General features: G+C 45.9%; 1 protein-coding gene, 1 long non-coding RNA gene, 2 other non-coding genes and 1 pseudogene across 9 annotated transcripts; 2 read left to right on the forward strand and 3 right to left on the reverse strand.

Moving 5' to 3' along the window:
- Positions 1–752: 752 nt before the first annotated feature.
- TRNAK-CUU lies at positions 753–825 on the reverse strand. The gene has a single exon. It is a non-coding gene; the product is annotated as a tRNA-Lys (tRNA).
- Positions 826–1076: 251 nt separating this feature from the next.
- LOC119277995 lies at positions 1077–3818 on the reverse strand (annotated as a pseudogene).
- An 86-nt stretch (positions 3819–3904) lies between these two features.
- On the forward strand, positions 3905–3986 carry TRNAS-GCU. Its single transcript has one exon. It is a non-coding gene; the product is annotated as a tRNA-Ser (tRNA).
- A 1801-nt stretch (positions 3987–5787) lies between these two features.
- LOC119279837 (probable CCR4-associated factor 1 homolog 11) lies at positions 5788–6783 on the forward strand. The gene has a single exon (XM_037560934.1). The coding sequence runs from the start codon at positions 5788–5790 to the stop codon at positions 6781–6783; it is 996 nt and encodes a 331-aa protein (XP_037416831.1).
- A 3282-nt stretch (positions 6784–10065) lies between these two features.
- On the reverse strand, positions 10066–14488 carry LOC119277997. Of its 6 annotated transcripts, none has more exons than XR_005137424.1 (4): positions 13684–14488; positions 12372–13579; positions 11698–11897; positions 10066–10392 (listed from the first exon to the last, which is right to left on the reverse strand). It is a non-coding gene; the product is annotated as an uncharacterized LOC119277997 (long non-coding RNA). The 6 variants fall into 6 exon arrangements; XR_005137423.1 differs by lacking the exon at positions 10066–10392 and having other exon boundaries at positions 10670–11897; positions 13705–13777; positions 14026–14488; XR_005137422.1 differs by lacking the exon at positions 10066–10392 and having other exon boundaries at positions 10670–11897; positions 13684–13777; positions 14026–14488.
- Between the last annotated feature and the right edge of the window lie 9942 nt (positions 14489–24430).

Raw genomic sequence — 24430 nt, forward strand, 5'->3', positions numbered from 1 at the left:
AAGAGAAAGATGAGTTTCACCACCTGAATCATTTCATTAAAAAAAGTATGTTTACGACATTTGACGAGAAAAACAATTCTACTGTGTACGGTATATCCCGTGCATGGATCCACCATCCATTTTTACTTCTAGACTAACGTTAATTGTGTGATTGTTTTTAGATTGTGTCTTGTTTCTAAGTGTTGCATTAGGTTTTTCTTCTTGTTCCAAAGTGTCCTTTAATGTTTCATTGCGTATCATCATATATCAGAGAATCTGATCCACAGATTCTCAAGAAAAAAAAGCAAATCTGATCCACAAAAATGTATTCTTTTTATTCTTAGACACGACGTAGCATGGTGCTACACTTGAAACAAGACAAAAACCCAGCAAAGCATTTTGAAACGAGATAAATTTGGACAACAACCAGCAAAGTAAAATGAATCTCAAAGCAACCACGACGTAGCATGGTGATACACGTTGAAACAAGACAAAAACCGAGCAAGCATTTTGGAACGAGATAAATTTGGACAACAACAAGCAAAATAAAATGAATCTCAAAGCAACCACGACGTAGCATGGTGATACACGTTGAAACAAGACAAAAACCGAGCAAGCATTTTGGAACGAGATAAATTTGGACAACAACAAGCAAAATAAAATGAATCTCAAAGCAACCATGGGCTAATTGCAATGCAATGGCCACCCACCATCATTCATTCATGCACTGCATATGAAAACTGGATTCCTGGAGAGTAGAAAGAAAAATAAAGCGCCCACCGTGGGGCTCGAACCCACGACCACAAGGTTAAGAGCCTTGCGCTCTACCAACTGAGCTAGACGGGCCTTGTTGCATTTTTAATTTATTTATCAAGTGTTCTATGCTGAATGCACAAAAGATATTTATCTCCACATGTTTTGGTCCTCATTTTAACCAACCAAATACGTATGTGCTACTCCCTCCGTTCCAAAATAGATTACTCAACTTTGTACTAGGGGGTACATGCCATCAAAAGCATGATACGAACAGTCGCAGTACGAACACCAATTTCGCAATCAGAAACAACGACGGGACAGATCAAGTTCAACAAAATCCATAAGTACAAATGATGGACAGGAATGAATTAACCAGAGAGGTGCACGGCTACAACTTACACTACATGCAAGGCTGCTCCCTTTCCTCAACAATCAGCATTTTTCATGGTGAAATAGGAGGGTCATCTCAGCAGCTACACAAGCATCAGCAAGCAGGCTTGCGGGAGCAAGCACTAGGAACCAGCCAACGATCTACAGTTAGTTAGCCCATGTTCAACTGATCAATTGTCACTAGAGAACGTTTTGCAGCTGCGGCGGCCACCGCGTTCAGTTGGAAAGAAACCCTCTGGCTCTGAGGCTGATGTTGCTCACTGCCCCACTGATCCTGCGGATAGTTTGGATTAGGATTGGTAGGGCTTGCACCAGCTCCCTCATTGTCATCTTCTGCTTCCTCGGTCTGAGTTGGCGGCTTCAATGCAGGTAGGAGTTGGTAGTTTTCACTCAACAATGTGTCCTGTTCGGGTGGCAAGGGGATCGAGCCAGGTGGAGCTATAGACTTGGGCAGCGGGATCTTGTTCCGGCTGCGTGCCAACTCGAGTAGAACCTGTGTGACATCAGAAAAATGACTTGTCATCAACCTATGCATAGAGTATTTCGTGTCGACTTGAATTTCCAGGGATCTGATTAAACATAAAACAAGCATTTGACTTCAAAGCATAACCACATGAGTTGCTCACAGCCTTTATCAACGCAACATCTTCTTTAGTTGAAGGCACTGGAAGCTAACATGCAAGGGGGTATACTTGTGCATGACCCTCAATCTCCAATATATTTGTACTACTAATATGATTCATCAATATTTTACCTATATCTTCAGATGCCAGCCTCATACACAAATAAAAATCATACCCTGTTTGTTTCGTGTTTCCATAAAAGTCTAGCTATGTATTTCAAAACATTGTTTACTACTCCCTCCGTTCCAAATTACTTGTCTTAGATTTGTCTAGATACGAAGGTATCTAGCACTAAAATGAGTCTAGATACATCCGTATCTAGACAAATCAAAGACAAGTAGTTTAGAACGGAGGGAGTACTATACATAGCCTGTTCCCAAAGAATTGGAGGGGTGGGAGTGGGGGCACCAGTGTATCAGTGAATTGGCAGCTAAGCGTCATTACGGAATGTTATGTGGGGAATGACTTATCATCCACCTAGGCATATAATTATAGACTACTTTGTGTCAGCTTTAAATTTCAAGGATTCTGATAAAACATAAAACAAGCACTTAACTTCAAAGCATAACCACAAAGTTGTTCATAGCCTTTATCTACGCAAGATATTCTTTAGTTGCACTTAGCAGCTAACATGCAAGTGAGTACACTTGTGCATGACCCTAATATCTTTGTAGTACTCCTTCCGATCCAAATTAATTGTCGCAGCTTTAGTACAATTTTATACTAAAGTTGTTCTAAAGCTGCGACAATTAATATGGATCGGAGGGAGTATCTAATATGATTCATAACATTAGGTATATCTTCACGTGCCAGCCTCATACACATTAAGAATCATACGATGTTTGTACACATAATATATCTAAAGAGTAAAGCCAACTAATAAAGACAACGAGCATTCTTGTTTCCAAGTCCAACAGTAAAGGCGGCTGCTTACAGTACCAGCAGGATATCTGCGCTAACAGAAGAGGTTATTTACTTCTTCCTTGGTTTTCAAAGGTTACATTGTGTATATGGACCCTTAAGCAGATAAGCATTCAACTTTCCAAACAAGACATGGACTCAGCTGAATCTGAGTTTGGTCGGTTCCAACTTCCTAAAGGATACAGGACTCATCATGGCCCTAGCGGTAGGGTTGAGACTTGAGAGTTCTACTCGAGACGTTCTGGGTTTGAATCCCACATTCCCTCATATGTTTTCCTTAAATTTCAGTAGAACACTGACTGATATGTTGGTCCCCTGGATGGCTACGAGTGTAGACAAAATGAATTTGAGTTGATGGACTCAAAACCGCAATTCCTTCACTGCAGATGCTGGCTTCTAACCACCATGTCTGAAACTTTGATTGATGTATTTTTATTGTGGAATGCATTTATTTAATCGAGAAATTGACCCTTACTTGAATTTATACTTTACCCAAATATACCTCTCAGCCAAGAAAGCAATTAAGAATTAACTCAACGAATTCTTAACAGCACACGTCATTTCCTGTATCAAGATTGTTTCAACACGTCGGCACACCCTCTGTTGTGCTTATCCTTTCCCCAATTGGAGTCGACAACATTACCCCCACTGAATCTGATGGATTCACAGGAAAGCCAGTCCTCGATCTAGAATTTAAAGTGGCCCCTTATCCTCGTCATTCACGAATTGAATGAACCTACGAGACCTAGTAATTTGTCCGAATCTAACGAAGATATGTACACTCGTTCTTGCTGAGATTGGTGGTACTCGTACCTCGCGCGGCGGCGGCTGGGAGAAGGAGAAGTTGACCTTGGCCTGGATGGCGAGGCGGACGTCGTCGGCGTCGAGCTGCGGCTTGGCCGCGTGGTCGGCGTAGACCTGGGCGTCGCCGAGCACGTCCCCGACGTAGCGGTAGGCCAGGTCCAGGAACTGGTGCACGACGCGCGGCTCGTACTCGCCCTCGCCGAGGCCCACCGAGCGGAGGAGCTCCCCACCACGCGCGCGTCGCGAGGCTCGTCCGGGACGGAGGCTCCTCCCGCCGCCGCGGACGGGAGCGATGGCCTCACGCCTCCGCCGCCGTCCATGGTCTGACTGCTGTTTCTTGGGGCCTCGGCTGGTGGTGGGATTTCAGGGAGCGAGTCGGGTTTACATATCTCACGCCTTTTTCCTTAAAAAGTAGGTACTAGAACACAAGCGACGCTTTGGCCGAGTGGTTAAGGCGTGTGCCTGCTAAGTACATGGGGTTTCCCCGCGAGAGTTCGAATCTCTCAGGCGTCGCAGTTTTTTTTAAGTTTTTTTTTCATTTTTTCATTTTATTCCATGCATTATTTCTCTCTTCACCTTTTTTTATTTCAGTCCGTGGCTTATTTCTCCCTACTCCAAAATTTACTTCATGGGCGCAAATTTTCAAATTTTTCTCATTTTCGTCCGTGGCTAATCTCCCTTTACTTTTTTTTTTCATTTTAGTCCGTGGCTTATTTCTCTCTTTCTTCTCATTTTCGTCCGTGGCTTATCTCTCTTTAGTTTTTTTTTTCATTTTAGTCTGTGGCTTATTTCTCTCTTCAGCCTTTTTTTCATTCTAAAACGTGGCTTATTTATCTTTACTCCAAAATTGACTTCATGGTCTCTTTTTAGATCATCAGAGATTGATGCTTGATGATCTCTTGTGTTTAGTTAACTATATGTAGGTGTCGGTACTTCCATGTATTTCTAATGAGAATTTTAGTTATATTTTTACTAGCAGGTTCAAAGTGCATTGCTGACCGCTCCAACTAACACGTCTTATCCTCGTTGACTCGGGAGTTGTTTGGATGGAATCCATGGGACGCCTCGCCAACTTTTTGGCTTAGGTGCACCCTGCCCTCTTCAGCTCTCCTAGTTCTATTTGATGCCAACTTTTTAGCCAACAGTGGGTGCCGATATCGGCCGCCAATTAATTGGCATACCAATATTGGCAGGGCCAGCACATGCCAAATCAAAACAGCCCCTCGGCCTCACGGGAGGTCGGGCTTGTTGCCGATCACTGTACCGACTGCACACAATCCCCCTCGATTAATCGATTTAACCTTTATTTATCTCGATTGTGTCGTACTGTAGTCTCTGCCGCTACCGCTTGAGAAATTTATTAGGTCCCCTTGCCTCCGGCTGCCATCTTGGCGCTGAGAGGTGGGGTGGATCTACAAGGGCTCTGTGTTCTTCGTGAACGTCTAGTGATCATCATAATTTTCTGAGAATAAAATTTTCTCTCGTTCTTTTGGCAGTGCCATGAGGTTAGAGAGTTTCTATCCTCGTGGATCTGATTATTCGGATCTGATGAGTTTATGCTGTTGTATTAAGCTTTTTTATTGATCTGATTCATTGTGGAGGTGAAATCTTTCATCGACACCATGATGAAAATATAGTGATTCAATGGCCTGCACTTCTAGGGGGTCATCCTCGGCCCAAGACGTTCATCGATCAAGGCTTCCCATCCCCATCTTTTTAGATGGGCGACTCAGGCGCCTTCAAAAACCATTAGTAGTAGGTCCTGTCCGGCGGCGTGGACGAGTTCCGGGTTCGTGCATGTGCAAGAGTGACAACATCATTGTCCAGTGCAATTGCAGCCTCTTTATCGAAGCCTTTCAAGTATTTCTTCGAGCAGAGATTGATGCCGCGAAGAAGGTGTCAAAGAGATTTCATTATAACTCTTAGTCATAGGAGTTACTTCCTATTTTCTTGCATCTTAGGTTCAAATAAGTGTATGTGTAATTGTTACGAGTATGAATAAAAAGATTAATCGATTTATATGACTCAAAGAAACTAGGACGAAGATAGTTGTAACATGCAGGACCTCGAGCATGCTGGGTGTTGTCCCGCGCGTTCACAACGGCCGGATGTATGAGCGTATAACTGCACCTAAACAGATGATAGTACCGTATTTGACTCGAAAACCAATCCTGTGTCGGAGTCCGACTACAGCTCCCTTTCTTGTTCGAGCCCAGCTCGGCACCCTCCTTTTATATACTCCTCCGCACCGCCAACAACACAATTACAACAAGAGATCTCTAATCTAACAACAAGAAGCGACCGAGATCTAGATATGCACCGCGGACGCATCGCCGTGAACCCGGCCGCCGGCACGTTCGCCATGTTTCCGCCGCCGTTTCCCGTGCAGGTGCAGGCCCCGCCGTTTGCTTACCACGCGGTTCCCCTGCCGCCGGTACAGCCGCAGCTGGCGGTCCAGGTGCGCCCTGTGTGGGCGGGGAGCTTCAACGAAGAGTGGGCCTACCTCCAGAGCTTCGCCGCGTGCGCCCGCTACATCGCCGTGGACGTGCACTACCCGGGACTCGTCCACGCCGCCGGACAGGACCTCAGCAGCCTGACGGTGGAGCACCGCTACGCGCTCATGAAGGCCAACGTGGACGGCCTGAAGCCGCTCCAGGTCGGCATCGCCGTCTGCGACCACCTAGGCCAGCAGGTCGCCTGGGAGTTCAACCTCCGCGACTTCTGCCGCGTCGCTGACCCGCACGACGACAAGGCCCTCGACTACCTCGCCGAGCGCGGCCTCGACCTCGACACGCTCCGTAACCACGGCGTCGACGCTTACATGCTCGGCGCGCTGCTCATGGGCTCCGGCCTCATCGGCGCCGGACACGGGCGGCCGCTGTCATGGATCATCCACGCCGGCGCCTACCACGTGGCGTACCTCCTGAAGATCGTCACGGGCGGCGCCCCGCTGCCGCACGACGTGGCCGGGTTCCTCGGCGCCGTGCAGTACTACCTCGGCCAGCAGGTATACGACGTCGCCACCATGGCGGCCGACTGCACGGGCATGCCGGTGGGGCTGGACTGCATCGCCGCTAACCTGCGCATCCATCCGCCATGGGGGAGCCCGCGCCTCGCAGGCGCCGCCGGCGTGCGCGCGCTTCTGGCCTTCCGGATTTTGAAGGACGGGCAGTTCGGCGGCAACGTGGAGAGGTTCCGAGGCCTGCTTCAGGGCCTGCAACATCTTCCACGGTCGATCAGAATCACACACGAGCAACGTCTTTGGTCAAGAATTCCAATGTGCAACGGACTCATGCCGCCCGCCGGTTAAATATATTGCACACTTGCGTCGATCATTGGTAGTTCACAAGATTGTTATTACTACTAGTAACTACAGTTTTATATACTTATTATAGGTCAAGCGTTTGTTTTTCTCATCGCAAAAAAAAAGAACATTTGATTTTCCTTTTCGTAGTATTCAAACTTCCAGTCAAGGGTTCTTTTAGTGATGCGTGATGTAATAATTTCCAATACTTACTAGAGTATTATATGTGTATAAACAACCTTCAATCGTGTGACTTCTACGCAAATACAAGCACTGTATTCTATTGTGTGTGTATTTTCTTAGGGCATCTCCAACGCCGGATATTGTATTTGTCTGTGGTCATGTTCGTAGATAGTGATATGAAGAGCTGGCCATCCAACGCTTACCGTAAACCTTCATCCGTAAGATAAATAGATTCAGACATAATTGATGCGAAGACAACATAATTCATGCAAACGAACATAAATTCGATATATTTTATATAAACCGAATGATATTTCGTCCGTTCAACTAAAACCTAAACTAATTTGTAGCGGACGGCGACGGATGTGTCCCAATCTTGACGAGTTCCCCATCATGTAAAAGGATAAATATTCTAATACATACATTTCAAAATGATAAATCACTTAAATAATGTAAAACCGTGAATTTGAAAAATGTTAATGCAATGTAAAAATATTGTTAGCGTAGTTATGAAATATGTTGATATCACTCAAAAATGTATGTGATATTTAAAAAGTATTCATTTCAAAAAGATGTACGTGAAATATTTTTGTAGTGTGAAAAATATGTTTCTGTAATTAAAAAAATAATTCATACCATTCAAAAAAAAGGTGCGCTGCATTTTAAAAATGCCCATGCATTTCAAAAGATGTCTGTGACATTTAAAAAAATATTACTATATGATGTAAAAAAAATGACCGCGTAGTTTGAAAAATGTTCCCTATCATTCAATAAAGAAGTATCACCGTGTATTGAAAAAATGGTCAACACATATTCAAAAAATATTGAAAATGATGTATTTCCAAAAATATTAATCATATAATTTAAAAATGTTCAATGTGTATTAAAAAAATATTTCTGATATACACAAAAAATGTACAACTTGTGTTGCATAAAATAGACATGTATTATGAAACATAAAATGGAAGAAAAGAAGAAGAAAAAAACCAAAGAAAACCAAGGAAAAATTGATAGAAAACCGATAGAAACGTTGTTTTTCCTTTTAGATCATTTGTTTTTTTTTTTGAAACGAGGCAAAAGACTTGCCATTTCATTGATTAAGAAGAAGAGAATTGCCCCGTTAATTGGCGGAAAACCAGGCTAAAATCGATACAGCTCAACCCATATGACATGGGCACCACCGGCCAACCTGGCCACCGACAAGAAACACGGGGCTACAAACAGCCGCCGAAGCCACGACGGCACATGCCAACAGATGGCCACACGCGCAAGCAACCGTCAGCTCCGACTTTGACGACGAGCTTTGAAAGGGAAATATGCAGGACTTGCGCCGAGCGTGCCCTCCAAACGGAAGGGCACCTCAGACACGCCGGGAAGAACCGACTACCGAAGTCCATGCTGCGACCCGAGCTCCTCTCAACGCCATCATCGTTGCCAAAACAGAAACCAACGCCCCGCCTCAGCAAGCCACGCAGCGAAGATGCCGCCATCCACCGGTCTCCAGTCGTAGCCGGCTCCGAGACGATGCCCCCAAGAAGGAGAAAGACGCGAAGACGCCCCCATCGCCCGATCCAGCTGATCTGAGGTTTCCCTCCGGAGCCAATGCCGTGAAGAGGAGGAGCACAGCTCCAAGACGACGCTTTCAAGAAAGGTAACGACACCCGCGGGAGCCGCCGTCGCCGGCTCCGATGAAGATCGGAACAAGGATTTCTCCCAGAGTTGTGCCACCATCAATCGCCACCGACCGCCGCCCACGCGCCACCATCCAAGCCGAGGTCGACCTCACTCTGACCGCGGGATCCCACGATCCACCGCGCCCAGATACGCACCACCCCCTGGCCGTAGCCGCCAACCACCACTGCAGCACCGTCGCGGCCACCACCACCGCAGCAACCACCTGCATCGCAAGGAGCAGCAACCAGAACGGAGCACCGAGGCGCCAGATCCAGATCGAACCGCTCGAGCGAAGCATCTGAGCAGGAGCCGGCACTCCACACGCATCACACCTCGCGCTACAGGGACGTCAAGCCCGCCACGCCCAGCAGTCGCTGCGCCCGCCGCGCGCCGCCCGCCGCCGCGCCCGCCGCCGGTCTGCGCCCCACGCGCGCAACCGAAGTCGCCGCCTGCGCACGCCGTCCACGCCCAGGCCGCGCCAGGAGCTCGGACCGAAGCCGCCGCCCCAGCACCCCTCCCTCCGCCCGCAGCCTACGCGGAGCTCCGCGCGCCGGCCACCATCCGCCGCGAGCTCCCCCTCGCGAGCGCCCAAGAAACGACGGGAAGAAGAGGCCCCGCCGCCGCCGGATCCGCGCGGGCTTCGCCCGGCGGAGCCCACCGGCGACGGCGAGGGGAGTGAGTGGAAGGAGGGCGCGCGGTGGACGGGGCTGAGCCGCCGCTCGTGTCGCCCCAGGGAGGGAGCGACGCGAGAGCTGAGAAAGATTTCCTACAAGTTTTGCAGTCTTTAGATCATTTGTAGTTCAGACTTCAGAAGATTGTTATTACTACTACAGTCTTATTGTATACTTATTGGTAAAGACTAGTAAAAATGCCCGTGCGTTGCACGGGAGAAATAATTCTCACATGCCCCAGCGACCCATCCATGTTGCCACTTCTCTTCGCCGCCATCGCTGATGGTGCCTGATGGTGCTAGGCGACCTAGGGCACATGCGGCCGGAGGGACTTGACCTTAGGCCCAATACTGCAGCGGGCGCGTTAGTCCCGTGCCTGGCAAACGGTGCCTTCTGGTGCACACATTGATCGAGAAGGAGCGGGTTGATCAGGAAGGAGGGAAAGAGGGGCTGGGCTGAACGGTTTTAATGCATTCACCTCGTTTAATGGGAAACAATCTCTGACACATATTGTTCGACTTGCAAATTGATTACTGGAAAGTACCTAATGGTCTAAAACGGAATGAAAAGAAGGAGCAAGGCGTGGAAAGTGTCCCTTAATGTCATCATATATAAGATTATAGCATTAATTAAGGACCGTCTTAACATATAGGGAGTGTTGATCCCACTTGATTTGAGGGAGCCACGGCCCAAAACTCACATGAAGTCCCGAAAATGAAAAACAAAGTGTCCGTGAAACATCACAACAAACCAGCGACACAACATCCATACAGTAAAAAATTGCCTCGATCTTTCACGTCAAGCTAGCTAGGTGATGGTAATAATTAATTAATACACACACGAATTATATATCTTCCTGATTATCTGTCTCCTAATACAGTTTGCAACATAGTTGCAAAGAATTCAGTACATAGCAAGATAGGTACACGCCTGCTGGAAAGTATCTAAAACTGAAAGAAGAAAAGCAGCGAGGATGTACGCAACATGTTCCCTAAGCAGGGTCTCCACCTTACCACCTGCAAAGAAGAATCCCTAGTCCTCCCAGTCTTTCATTTGCCATCCGGCTCTTTCTTCCCCAAGGTCACACCTGCATCCATTTTCTATCAATTTACAGAAAATGGAACATCCTTTTTATATAGTACTCCCTCCGTTCATAAATATAAGATGTTTTAGCTTTTGGCCACATTCCATACGTATCAAATGTATCTAAACATGTTCTAGTGTGTACATTCATTCATTTAGTATGAATCTAGACAACATGTGAAACACCTAAAACATCTTATATTAAAAAACGGAGGGAGTACCAATTTACAGAGAACATAAGTATGCTCAATGCCTGCAAGAGCTCTTCCACAAAATAGCCATGATCAATACACCAATCTAAAACTGAAACTTATTCATACATGTGTCAATCTGTGCGACTAAAAACAACAATCCTGTACATGTATCAGTTCTAATTTCACTTGCTAGGATCAGAGGTAACTAACCAACAACAGTTATTACAGTAGCTTGAAATGAAGCATTGCTAGCCCCTGCAATCAAATTTGTCGACATCCATAGAGCATATATAGTCGATAAAAAAGAAGTGGAAGTTATAAGCTGTTATCTAATAAAGTGGTTCAGGGTGTCAAACACAATAGGAATTTTGAAACAGTTTCATTGCACAGGAGCAGATGGCCTGCAGTTATGTTTGTGAAATTTACTGGCCAGACAAAAAAATATGTGAAATACCAAATTCTAAATAGCTCAGCATCAGGAGAGGCAGCACCTCATCATATATTGGGTCTTTAACAGAATCAAAGACATAATAAGAGTATTCCTGAGCTTGAGGGCATCTGCAATGATAATCATCAAACATTTCGTGTCGTAACAACATCTGTGGACCCCGATGCCATGATTAAATGTACACATGGTTCCAGCGGCACGAGCTTAATTGCACAAAAGGAACAACAAACCTAGCTCTCGATAACAAAAATATAAGCTCCAAAACAGGGACAATGAAACTTCTCTCTTCAATTTATCCTCTGAATTTTTTACCAAATTTTTAATAATTTTTTCTCCATATGCTTATTGACTTAAGCTTTCGAAAGTAAACAAAATCACTCAATTCCACGTTTAGGTGAGGGGGTCAATAAAATCTACAACCGATCTAAAAAACTGTGACAAACAGTGGTTCGAAACATTGAAGGCCAAAAGATTGTTCGATAAAGAGCACATTGGCAAGCACGTTTGGAATAGCAAAACAGAATGCTATGTTAAAGAAAAAAAATTCTGTTATTCACCTAGACATAAAAAAGATCTCAAGTCCCTCCATTCTATGTAATTCACTGCACTACGATTTATTTACCAACAAAATAAAGACCAAAAAGCAATGAGTCTGGAGGTTCCTGACCTTGATGCAGCAAAGGAGAAACGGCTATTTGTGGTTCTGCTCGGCAGCCCATAAGTACATCATCAGATCCTTCTTATTGCTCCTGTACGTCGTCTCATTGCAGACAAGTGTAGCTACGAACATCAATCGATATTCCTTCCAAGCACTTGAATTCGGTAGACACTATCAATGCCTTGAAGTACATTGGATCTAAAGGAAGCCTAGCCATTTGTCAGCGTACAATGATCAGTCAAATAATTTATCATAATAACCTGAATAACCCACATCATGTAAGTAATATGATATCTCAATTAGGGTGTATGTGTGTGTATGTGTGTGCCCATGTAGCTGGTCTATTTGCAAATGGAACTGCTCCAAGAACATTTCAATTAGAGCTAGTTGATAGTGACAGATTACTACATATATGTGAACCTGTATTATCCTACAGTCATACATACTTGAGCTAGCTGATAGTGACATATTACTACATCTATGTGAACCTATATTATCCTACTCTGCTTCTCTTGATCCTCTTTGCTTTGCTATAAAGCTCAGATTTGGTAACTTAACCCTGAACTTCTAAAACATGCTTTCATTTTCCGAAAAAGAAGTAAATTTCTTTGGCATGATCAAGCCAAATCAACCTCATCCGTCTTGGTCCCTAGCTCAAATGATATAAAGCTGAGGCAACTAACCTTTTTCCACTTTGTAATCAGATTACGGTCTGCATAATCCTGGCCCAGGCAAAATTCATACAGCTCCTTAGATATATCCTTCCTTCTTCTATGAAAAGATCATAAATGTAACGGCTTCTTGGATGAGAAATGCGGAAAATTGTCCAGAGTGCTTCACACTTTCCCTGTATGACCATGGGTAACATCTGAATTCCTCAAATTAGTGTATATTCTGCAGACTTGATTCCCCCTAAAAACATACGTCCACGCCTCTAGACCTCTTTCTTCTCTGAAAAATATGAAAACATACCAAGATCTGATTATAGAATAAAAATTTACGATCTGTTAAACTTGAAATCCGTATGAAGAATAAAATTTTACGATCTGTTAAACTTGAAATCCGTATGAATATACATGAAAAAAAACTGAAATCTCCATTGTTGATTTCTAACAGCACGAAATTTGAGTCACACCTCAAATCTTCAGGCAGAGGTAGTCTGTTGTAGGCACAATCATAAATTAGGTAGAACCCTGTAATGCAAACTACCAACACAAAATTGACTTTGTTTATCTCTTGGAGGCTTACTGGATTCAATATCCATCTAATAAAGGTGAGGTTACTGGGGAGTTCTCCGTGAATCAGAGCCTGCTCCAAAGCCTGTTGTGCAGTGATCCTATGATCGAACAGAAAGGTACATTCTGTAATATGTATTATTAGAGAACTGATAGACTGTTCAGTTTTCTCTAATGCAATGAATTTTTCAACCATTACCAACGCGCAGACCTTTGATGATTCAACTCACATTAACCATGTAAATATTCAGAGCAGTGGGGTAACTTGTTGTCGACAATCAGAGAAACTTCCAGTTATTCCTCACCGGCCAAAGTGTCCGCATGCAGAACCCAATGGGAGCACACTCTCTCAGTTAATACTTGGAACACGCTGTGCTTGGGTTGACGGACACCGTAAAAAGAAGCACCAGACAGTGCACTCACAAACCTACAAACTGACATCGATGACTCGGCAGAACATGTGGCGAAGCCCACACTCACTGCTTCCCAATGTGATCGAGGTGGCCCTCCTCCACCACAAGACGGTTGTGTCAGATGGCGTTGGAGCGGTACGCTGCGGACACAGCGGCTGGAGGGGGAACGAAGGTTGCCGTCACCGCCGTGGTGGGAATGACGCCTCAATCAGTCACTAACAACAAAATCAAAGTGAAATTGTCCTGAAAAAAGAAAAGAAAAGCAAATGAATCTAGTGCCCTGGCTACATTTAGAGAAATAGCTATCCAAATTTAAATGTAGTGGTCGTATAGAAAAGCAACCGAACTCGTATTTGCTCCATACTGACTTTTGCTTTGTCTATGCATTGCACGCCGTCGGCCAATTCGCTTGATGCAGCTGCACCTGCAGCCCCTATGGAACTGCACAAAACAGGCAATCGACCTAAGCATCCGAACAAACACAAATCCTGCAAAAAAAACTGAGAACTTGTTGATTGAGTATATGACATTGCACAAAACGCAAGTTGAATCCTAAAAAAATAGGATAATCATTGAGACAATACATAAGCATGTACTGTATGTGTACGATAGATTCAGGATGAATAACAAGAAGAGATTAGCATGATGGTTGAGGGAGCTATGGGCTTGCTGCTCCATGCTGCGCTCACCCCCGATGAGGAGTTGTGGGAACGCCATCCTCCAAACCCAGCCGCCGGGTGATCTGGAAGTCTCGCACCACACCAGCGAGACCGCGGCTGTCCACCAGCAGCACAGCGAGCCCCATGGTGAGGCATACGTTGAAGAAGCTCCAGCTTCGCTTGCGTCTGAGGCGCCTTCACCCACGGCGAACTGGGCGACGCCAGCAACTTCGTGACGCCGCGGCCGGCGTCCTATTGGATGAGGTAGTTGGGGCGGCATCCATTGGAGGGGGGAGGGGGCGTTGGGTTCCGACGGGTGCGGCGATCGGGCAGAGGTGCGACCGCGGAGGCGGGGACGGCCAGCGGGTTGAGGTGCGACCGCGTCGACGGGGGCGGCGGGCGGGCTGAGGTGCTGCCGTGGCGGCGAGGGGCCTGAGGTGTGGCGGCGGCGAGGGGGCTGAGGTGTGGCGGCGGAGAGGGCTCGGCATGGGCAAAGGCGAGGGTTCGAGTTGAGGAGGCAGATGCGTACGGGTTCCTATTTTCAGAACCGTTTTTTCCTTCTGTCGGCAGATTAATAATCCCTCTGTCCCAAAATATAACAACGTTTTTAACACTACACTAGTGTAAAAAATATTCTTATATTATGGGACGGAGGGAGTATAATATAATATTGGACTGCAGGTTTAATTACCCGAAAACATAGGAAACTTTGTGTAGAAACGCTGCGACAGTGAACCCGAGAGACTCAATCCGTACTTTATTATTAGGGAAAGATTTATTTTTCTCATCGCAAAAAAAACAATTGATTTTCTTTTTAGTAGTATTCAAAACTTCCAGTCTAGGTTTTAGTGATGCGTGATGTATTTGCCGTAATAATTCGCAATACTTACTTGAGTAGTATATATAAACAACGCGTATTGTCGCTGCTTTCATACCTAAGCTAGCCTGATCTTGCCAATGTGAACCAGGAAGTCTTTGTACACGTGTCCCTAAAGACAAGCCTGGAGACGTAGTCATTGTCGTTGAACCCTTGAATCAATATGAAGTGTCCTGTTGGGGAACGTTGCAGAAAATTAAAATTTTTCCTACGGTTTCACCAAGATCCGTCTATGAGTTCATCTAAGCAACGAGTCAAAGGAGTGAGTTTGCATCTACATACCACTTGTAGATCGAGTGCGGAAGCGTTCAAGGGGATGGTGATGATGGAGTCGTACTCGCTGTGATTCAGATCACCGATGACCAAGTGCTGAACGGACAGCACCTCCGCGTTCAACACACGTACAGTACGGACGACGTCTCCTCCGTCTTGATCCAGCAAGGAGGAAGGAGAGGTTGAGAAAGACAGCTCCAATGGCAGCACGACGGCGTGGTGTTGTTGGTGCAGCAGTACTCCGACAGGGCTTCGCCAAGCACGTACGGAGGAGGAGAGGTGTTGGGGAGGGGAGGGGCCGCGCCTTGGCTTGGGTATGCAGCCCTCCCCTCACCCCTCTATTTATAGGGGAAGGGGCAAGGGGGCCGGCCCCTCTAGATGGGATCTAGAGGGGGGTGGCGGCCAGGGAGGGGGGGACTTGCCCCCCAAGCAAAGGAGGGCGCCCCCTCTAGGGTTCCCCCTCCAACCCTAGGCGCATGGGCCCAAGGGGGGGCGCCCAGCCCTCCAGGGGCTGGCTCCTGCCCCACGCAGCCCATGTGGCCCCCAGGGAGGGGTGGCCCCTCCCGGTGGACTCCCGGAACCCTTTCGGTGGCCCCGGTACAATACCGATACGCCCCCGAAACTTTCCGGTGTCCGTTTGACAACTTCCCATATATAAATCTTTACCTTTGGACCCTTCCGGAACTCCTCGTGACGTCCGGGATCTCATCCGGGACTCCGAACAACATTCGGTATTCACATACAAGTCTTCCTAATAACCATAGCGTCACCGAACCTTAAGTGTGTAGACCCTACGGGTTGGGGAGACACGCAGACATGACCGAGACGGCTCTCAGGTCAATAACCAACAGCAGGATCTGGATACCCATGTTGGCTCCCACATGCTCCTCGATGATGTCATCGGATGAACCACGATGTCGAGGATTCAAGCAACCCCGTATACTATTCCCTTTGTCAATCGGTACGTTACAAGCCCGAGACTCGATCGTCGGTATCCCAATACCTCGTTCAGTCTCGTTACCGACAAGTCACTTTACTCGTACTATAATGCATGATCCCGTGACCAAACACTTGGTCACTTTGAGCTCATTATGATGATGCATTACCGAGTGGGCCCAGAGATACCTCTCCGTCATACGGAGTGACAAATTCCAGTCTCGATCCGTGTCAACCCAACAGACACTTTCGGAGATACCTGTAGTGCACCTTTATAGTCACCCAGTTACGTTGTGACGTTTGGTACACCCAAAGAACTCTTACGGTATCCGGGAGTTACACGATCTCATGGTCTAAGGAAGAGATACTTGACATTGAAAAAGCTCTAGCAAAACGAACTACATGATCTTGTGCTATGCTTAGGATTGGGTCTTGTCCATCACATCATTCTCCTAATGATGTGATCCCGTTGTCAATGACATCTAATGTCCATAGTCAGGAAACCATGACTATCTGTTGACCAACGAGCTAGTCAACTAGAGGCTCACTAGGGACATGTTATGGTCTATGTATTCACACGTGTATTACGATTTCCGGATAATACAGTTATAGCATGAATAAAAGACAATTATCATGAACAAGGAAATATAATAATAATGCTTTTATTATTGCCTCTAGGGCATGTTTCCAACAGTCTCCCACTTGCACTAGAGTCAATAATCTAGTTACATTGTGATGAATCGAACACCCATAGAGTTCTGGTGTTGATCATATTTTGCTCGCGAGAGAGGTTTAGTCAACGGATCTGCGACATTCAGATCCGTATGTACTTTGCAAATATCTATGTCTCCATCTTGAACATTTCCACGGATGGAGTTGAAACGACGCTTGATGTGCCTGGTCTTCTTGTGAAACCTGGGCTCCTTGGCAAGGGCAATAGCTCCAGTGTTGTCACAGAAGAGTTTGATCGGCCCCGACGCATTGGGTATGACTCCTAGGTCGGTGATGAACTCCTTCACCCAAATAGCTTCATGCGCTGCCTCCGAGGCTGCCATGTACTCCGCTTCACATGTAGATCCCGCCACGACGCTCTGCTTGCAGCTGCACCAGCTTACTGCTCCACCATTCAACATATACACGTATCCGGTTTGTGACTTAGAGTCATCCAGATCTGTGTCGAAGCTAGCGTCGATGTAACCCTTTACGACAAGCTCTTCGTCACCTCCATAAATGAGAAACATGTCCTTCGTCCTTTTTAGGTACTTTAGGATATTCTTGACCGTTGTCCAGTGTTCCTTGCCGGGATTACTTTGGTACCTTCCTACCAAACTTACGGCAAGATTTACATCAGGTCTGGTACACAGCATGGCATACATAATAGATCCTATGGCTGAGGCATAGGGGATGACGCTCATCTCTTCTTTATCTTTTGCCGTGGTCGGGCATTGAGCCGAGCTCAATCTCACACCTTGCAATACAGGCAAGAACCCCTTCTTGGACTGATCCATTTTGAACTTCTTCAAAATCTTATCAAGGTATGTGCTCTGTGAAAGACCTATGAGGCGTCTCGATCTATCTCTATAGATCTTGATGCCTAATATATAAGCGGCTTCTCCAAGGTCCTTCATTGAAAAACACTTATTCAAGTAGGCCTTAATGCTGTCCAAGAATTCTATATCATTTCCCATCAAAAGTATGTCATCTACATATAATATGAGAAATGCTACAGAGCTCCCACTCACTTTCTTGTAAATGCAGGCTTCTCCATAAGTCTGCATAAACCCAAACGCTTTGATCATTTCATCAAAGCGAATGTTCCAACTCCGAGATGCTTGCACCAGCCCATAAATGGATCGCTGGAGCTTGCATACTTTGTTAGCATTCTTAGGATCGACAAAACCCTCAGGCTGCATCATATACAGTTCTTCCTTAAGATGCCCGTTAAGGAATGCCGTTTTGACGTCCATCTGCCATATCTCATAATCATAGTATGCGGCAATTGCTAACATGATTCGGACGGACTTAAGCTTCGCTACGGGAGAGAAAGTCTCATCGTAGTCAATCCCTTGAACTTGCCGATAACCCTTAGCGACAAGTCGAGCTTTATAGATGGTGACATTACCATCCGCGTCCGTCTTCTTCTTAATGATCCATTTGTTTTCTATCGCTCGCCGATCATCGGGCAAGTCAGTCAAAGTCCATACTTTGTTTTCATACATGGATTCTATCTCGGATTTCATGGCTTCTAGCCATTTGTTGGAATCTGGGCCCGCCATCGCTTCTTCATAGTTCGAAGGTTCACCGTTGTCTAACAACATGATTTCCAGGACAGGGTTGCCGTACCACTCTGGTGCGAAACGTGTCCTTGTGGACCTACGAAGTTCAGTAGCAACTTGATCCGAAGTACCTTGATCATCATCATTATTTTCCTCTTCAATTGGTGTAGGCATCACAGGAACATTTTCCTGAGCTGCACTACTTTCCCGTTCAGGAGGTAGTACTTCATCGAGTTCTACTTTCCTCCCACTTACTTCTTTCGAGAGAAACTCTTTTTCCAGAAAGGATCCGTTCTTGGCAACAAAGATCTTGCCCTCGGATCTTAAGTAGAAGGTATACCCAATGGTTTCTTTAGGTTATCCTATGAAGACGCATTTTTCCGACTTGGGTTCGAGCTTTTCAGGTTGAAGTTTCTTGACATAAGCATCGCATCCCCAAACTTTTAGAAACGACAGCTTAGGTTTCTTCCCAAACCATAATTCATACGGTGTCGTCTCAACGGATTTAGACGGTGCCCTATTTAAAGTGAATGTAGCTGTCTCTAGAGCGTATCCCCAAAATGATAGCGGTAAATCGGTAAGAGACATCATAGATCGCACCATATCCAATAGAGTGCAATTACGACGTTCGGACACACCGTTACGCTAAGGTGTTCCAGGCGGCGTGAGTTGTGAAACGATTCCACATTTTCTTAAGTGTGTACCAAATTCATGACTTAAATATTCTCCTCCACGATCCGATCGTAAGAATTTTATCTTTCGGTCACGTTGATTCTCTACTTCATTCTGAAATTCCTTGAACTTTTTAAAGGTCTCAGACTTGTGTTTCATCAAGTAGACATACCCATATCTACTCAAGTCATCTGTGAGAGTGAGAACATAACGATATCCTCCGCGAGCCTCAACACTCATTGGACCGCACACATCAGTACGTATGATTTCCAACAAGTTGGTTGCTCGCTCCATTGTTCCGGAGAACGGAGTCTTGGTCATTTTGCCCATGAGGCATGGTTCGCATGTGTCAAATGATTCATAATCGAGAGACTCTAAAAGTCCATCAGCATGGAGCTTCTTCATGAGCTTGACACCAATGTGACCAAGGCGGCAGTGCCACAAGTATGTGGGACTATCGTTATCAACTTTACATCTTTTGGTATTCACGCTATGAATATGTGTAACATTACGTTCGAGATTCATTAAGAATAAACCATTGACCATCGGAGCATGACCATAAAACATATCTCTCATATAAATAGAACAACCATTATTCTTGGATTTAAATGAGTAGCCATCTCATATCAAACGAGATCCAGATACAATGTTCATGCTCAAACTTGGCACCAAATAACAATTATTAAGGTTCAAAACTAATCCCGTAGGTAAATGTAGAGGTAGCGTGCCGACGGCGATCACATCGACTCTGGAACCATTCTCGACGCGCATCGTCACCTTGTCCTTCGCCAGTCTCCGCTTATTCCGTAGCTCCTGCTGTGAGTTACAAATATGAGCAACGGCACCGGTATCAAATACCCAGGAGTTACTACGAGTACTGGTAAGGTACACATCAATTACATATATATCAAATATACCTTTGGTGTTGCCGGCCTTCTTATCCTCTAAGTATTTGGGGCAGTTCCGCTTCCAGTGACCCTTCCCCTTGCAATAAAAGCACTCAGTTTCAGGCTTGGGTCCATTCTTTGACTTCTTCCCGGCAACTGGCTTACCGGGTGCGGCAACATCTTTGCCGTCCTTCTTGAAGTTCTTCTTACCCTTGCCCTTCTTGAACTTAGTGGTCTTATTGACCATCAACACTTGATGTTCTTTCTTGATTTCAACCTCTGCTGACTTCAGCAGTGAAAATACTTCAGGAATGGTCTTCACCATCCCCTGCATATTGTAGTTCAGCACAAAGCTCTTGTAGCTTGGTGGGAGCGACTGAAGGATTCTGTCAATGACCGCCTCATCCGGGGGGTTAATGTCCAGCTGGGACAGGTGGTTGTGCAACCCAGACATTTTGAGTATGTGCTCACTGATAGAACTATTTTCCTCCATCTTACAACTATAGAACTTGTCGGAGACTTCATATCTCTCGACCCGGGCATGAGCTTGGAAAACTAGTTTCAGCTCCTCGAACATCTCATATGCTCCGTGTTGCTCAAAACGCTTTTGGAGCCCCGGTTCTAAGCTATAAAGCATGCCGCACTGAACGAGGGAGTAATCATCAGCACGAGACTACCAAGCATTCATAATGTCTTGGTTCTCTGGGACGGGAGCGTCACCTAGCGGTCCTTCTAGGACATATTGTTTCCTGGCAGCTATGAGGATGATCCTCAGGTTCCGGACCCAGTCCCTATAGTTGCTGCCATCATCTTTCAGCTTGGTTTTCTCTAGGAACGCGTTGAAGTTCATGTTGACATGAGCGTTGGCCATTTGATCTACAAGACATATTTTGCAAAGGTTTTAGACTAAGTTCATGATAATTAAGTTCATCTAATCAAATTATTATAATGAACTCCCACTCACATTAGACATCCCTCTAGTCATCTAAGTGTTACACGATCCGAGTCGACTAGGCCGTGTCCGATCATCACGTGAGACGGACTAGTCATCGTTGGTGAACATTCTCATGTTGATCGTATCTTCCATACGACTCGTGTTCGACCTTTGGGTCTCCGTGTTCCGACACTACAAGAAATATGTCAACTTGTGACCACCACTATTGGTCACTGAAAGGTCACAAATTTCCATTTATGACCTTTTTGTGACCAAAAACAGAAGGTCAAAAGCTGGCCGTCGTAAACTGACTATAGCGACCTTTCTTCTGGAATGGTCAAAGACGTTTACGACCAAAATATTCCTACTGTGGCGTTTTGGTCACTAGCAACCTCCCCAGGCCACGTAGGCATCCATCGTGGCAATCTGACATGGCACAAGATTCAGCCCGGTCCAATTGGGTGTTTTACATGGGCCGAGCCCATTAATTCATCCTATTAGTGTTTTTTTGTCATATTAATTTTGGCTATGTAGATGGGCCAAGCCCAACAATTAAGCCTTCTCATTTTTGGGCCGTGGCCTTTTCCGCTAGAAATTTTTAGTTTTTTTGTAATATAAAAAGGTCCACTAGTTAAATGGGTCCCAGATGTCAGGTTCAGGTACGTGGGTCCCAGCTAGCAAGTTCATATTCTTCATATTTCAATTGAACAGTAAATAAATAACCAGTATTTAAATTGGCACAAACAAAACACACACATAATACTCCAAATATTATCAGCCAGATTCAGTACAGAGCTCCTATTGTACAAATAACATATACTTTACAAGCTCTACACATAATAAGCTCTAACATATACAAGCTCTACAAGCTCTACACGTGATACGGTGCCCTGGTGTTAACCCTGTAGCTCTACAAGTGTCTTCAATCTTCTTCAACATGGAGCTCCTTCGGTAGCGAGCACAAACTGGGCACCTGCATCATCACAGGAAGGCAATTTTAGATCATAAAAAGGAATGTTCCAAGCACAGTTTAGAGAAAAGAACCAAGTAAATTTGCCCTCAATCATACAAACAAAGTTTAGAGAAAACCAAACATGAACAAGTACTTATTATGCAGTTTTTAAAGTTTTTAATACATTTATTTTCTATTAGCAAAACTGAATATGCTACTTCCTGATTCATGGCTGCATAGTCCAGCTTGCTACACCAGTTTGTTCTCATGCAAAAATTAGAAAAAATGTATCATTGGTAATTATGCAACTCTGTTTGGAGTCATTTCTCCAAACAGTTACTGCTGTTATAGTTACTGCCGTATCCTAATTAATAGTACTTTACAGTAGATAAACATTTCTTGATGCTAAAAAAGATAAAGGCTTGTACCATGACATGTCCAGCAAGCCTAATTAATAGTGTCAAACTGTAGCAGGACATAAAGGAACAGTACAGTAGTAACTTAAGCACGCGCACACACACACACACACACACACACGCACACGATCAATTCAAACCCAAACAAATCAAATCACGCTCTTCATCTAGACCGCTATAGATCCATGTATTAATGCTTAGCATCAAGCATTAGGCCATGAAGCATCTGTCCGATTTGTTCAACAAGACGAGTACATACCTGACTCCAGGTCGATGCGGTGGATGGGGCTGTACTTGAACATCTGGTCCAGGGACGAGCCTGCAAATCCAAATCGAACAAACAAATTCATTAGGAGGGGATCGGAGAAACAAGGAAGAAATGAAGTAAACATACATACATGTCTATATATAAGCAGCAGAAGCAAGTAATATAAATACATCCTCTTTCTTCCTCTACAACACTAGCTAGAGCAACATCAATCATTGTACACAAGGAGCAGCAGCAACAAGCCGATAAAGAAAGCTCAAGATTTGTGTCTTTTGCAAGTTTTAGCACACTAGTACATGTGTTAAAATGGAAGCGCCGCTGCTGGGTTCCAACAGCCAACAAACTATAGGGTTACCGTCAAGTTAGCATTACAGAAAGCTTAAAGGAAAGTGGAAAAGACATGGCAGCCTATAGTTATGCGGAGAACATCGACAAGTAGCCAACAGGATGAGCATTGTGCAGTTTAATAACACAGTGTATTAATCTGAATACACGTGAACAAAACTAGCAGTGTTATTTATACACTGCTAAATGAGCATTCAGGATGCTTATTATACACGTGAACAAGACTAGGCCAAAACATAGTAAAAAAACTGCTAAATGGACACTAGCAGCATGTCAATTCTATTCCTAGCAAAAAAAATCAGAGCTAGGCTAGTGCAAATTGCAGTAGTATGTCATACAGTCAACCTGAGTATGAATGATGGATCTGATGTAGACAGTTAACCTGGCGAAACTAAATAACTAGCACGATTTCAGAACGGATCACATCATGTATTGGACAGATGATTATTCATGAGAACAATCAAACGTGAGTACATTTGAGTTGGCTCTTTTGGCCCCTCTGGCTTTGCTGGTGGGGAACTATTCACAGGGGCCTGTGGTAGTTTTGGCTTTTCTACCCGAACAGCTATGCCTACAGCAACTGCATCATGTTTTGCTAGAACACGCTGCAAATCATCATTCAATGAGAGGCGCTTAGCAGCTCTTCATCGCTGTGACAATTTAATGCATGGAAATAGTTTGGACAACCATATCATAATACATACTCACACGAACACAACAGACTGAAAAGAAGTGTGGAATGGTGGGACCTATGGGATCTTGACGCACTTGCCCTGGCCGTCCAACTGCCAGCCATGGTAGAGGCACTCCAGCTTGCCATCGACACAGCCTCTCCTCCATCCTCACCTGCACACGACAAAGAAAAGCGGGAGTAAGCACCGCGGCTTCGACCAAATGGTCCACAGATCGCGGCAGGTTGGTGCGACGGGAGTTGCCGTACCTTGTAGGAGGTCTCGATGCCGAGCATGACGTAGAAGCCAAGGCCGCCGCCGACGATGGTGCCGGCCATGATCCGCACGTACGCCCACCGTCGCGACCCGGGCGGCGCCATTGCTCATACACCAACGCCGTCTACGCCCGTAGAGGTGGATGGGGCGCCCGGCTCGACGGAGATGGGGTGTCCAGAGCAGAGGAAGGGGAAGGGGAGGGGATCAGGAGGACGGCGACTTGGGAGGCGGCGGAAGCGGTGGAAGTGTACTGCGTAGCAACAGCTGACGGAGGGGATTGGTAGAGCGGACAAAGAGGAACTGCTTGATCTGGATGGGGACAAGGTGCAGCGTGCAGAGGAGCTGCTCGATGCAGAGGATCTCACGGGAGGAGGGGTTATGCGCCACCCTGATCCCGGATCCGGCGGCCTCTAGCCTCGCTGTCGCCATAGCTGGTGGCTGCTCTGGCTGGCGCCATGGGTGGTGGCTGGCTCAGAGATCGGGGAGAGGGAGAGAGGGAGATGGCGATGGAGGTGGCGGCAGGAGCGGAGCGAGGACGGCATGGCGGATTGGTGGTGGAGGCCGTGGTGCTGGGGGGTGGTGAGGCAGCGGGGCGGGAAGGTCGGGGAGTGGAGGAGGAGAGGAGAGGCGACGGGGTTCGCCATGGGAGGGA

This window comes from Triticum dicoccoides, chromosome 3B, assembly GCF_002162155.2.
Source record: "Triticum dicoccoides isolate Atlit2015 ecotype Zavitan chromosome 3B, WEW_v2.0, whole genome shotgun sequence".
NCBI lineage: Eukaryota > Viridiplantae > Streptophyta > Magnoliopsida > Poales > Poaceae > Triticum > Triticum dicoccoides.

Excerpts from the sequence above, each read along its gene's own strand:
- LOC119279837 (XM_037560934.1), top strand. The coding sequence starts at position 5,788 with ATGCACCGCGGACGCATCGCCGTGAACCCGGCCGCCGGCACGTTCGCC.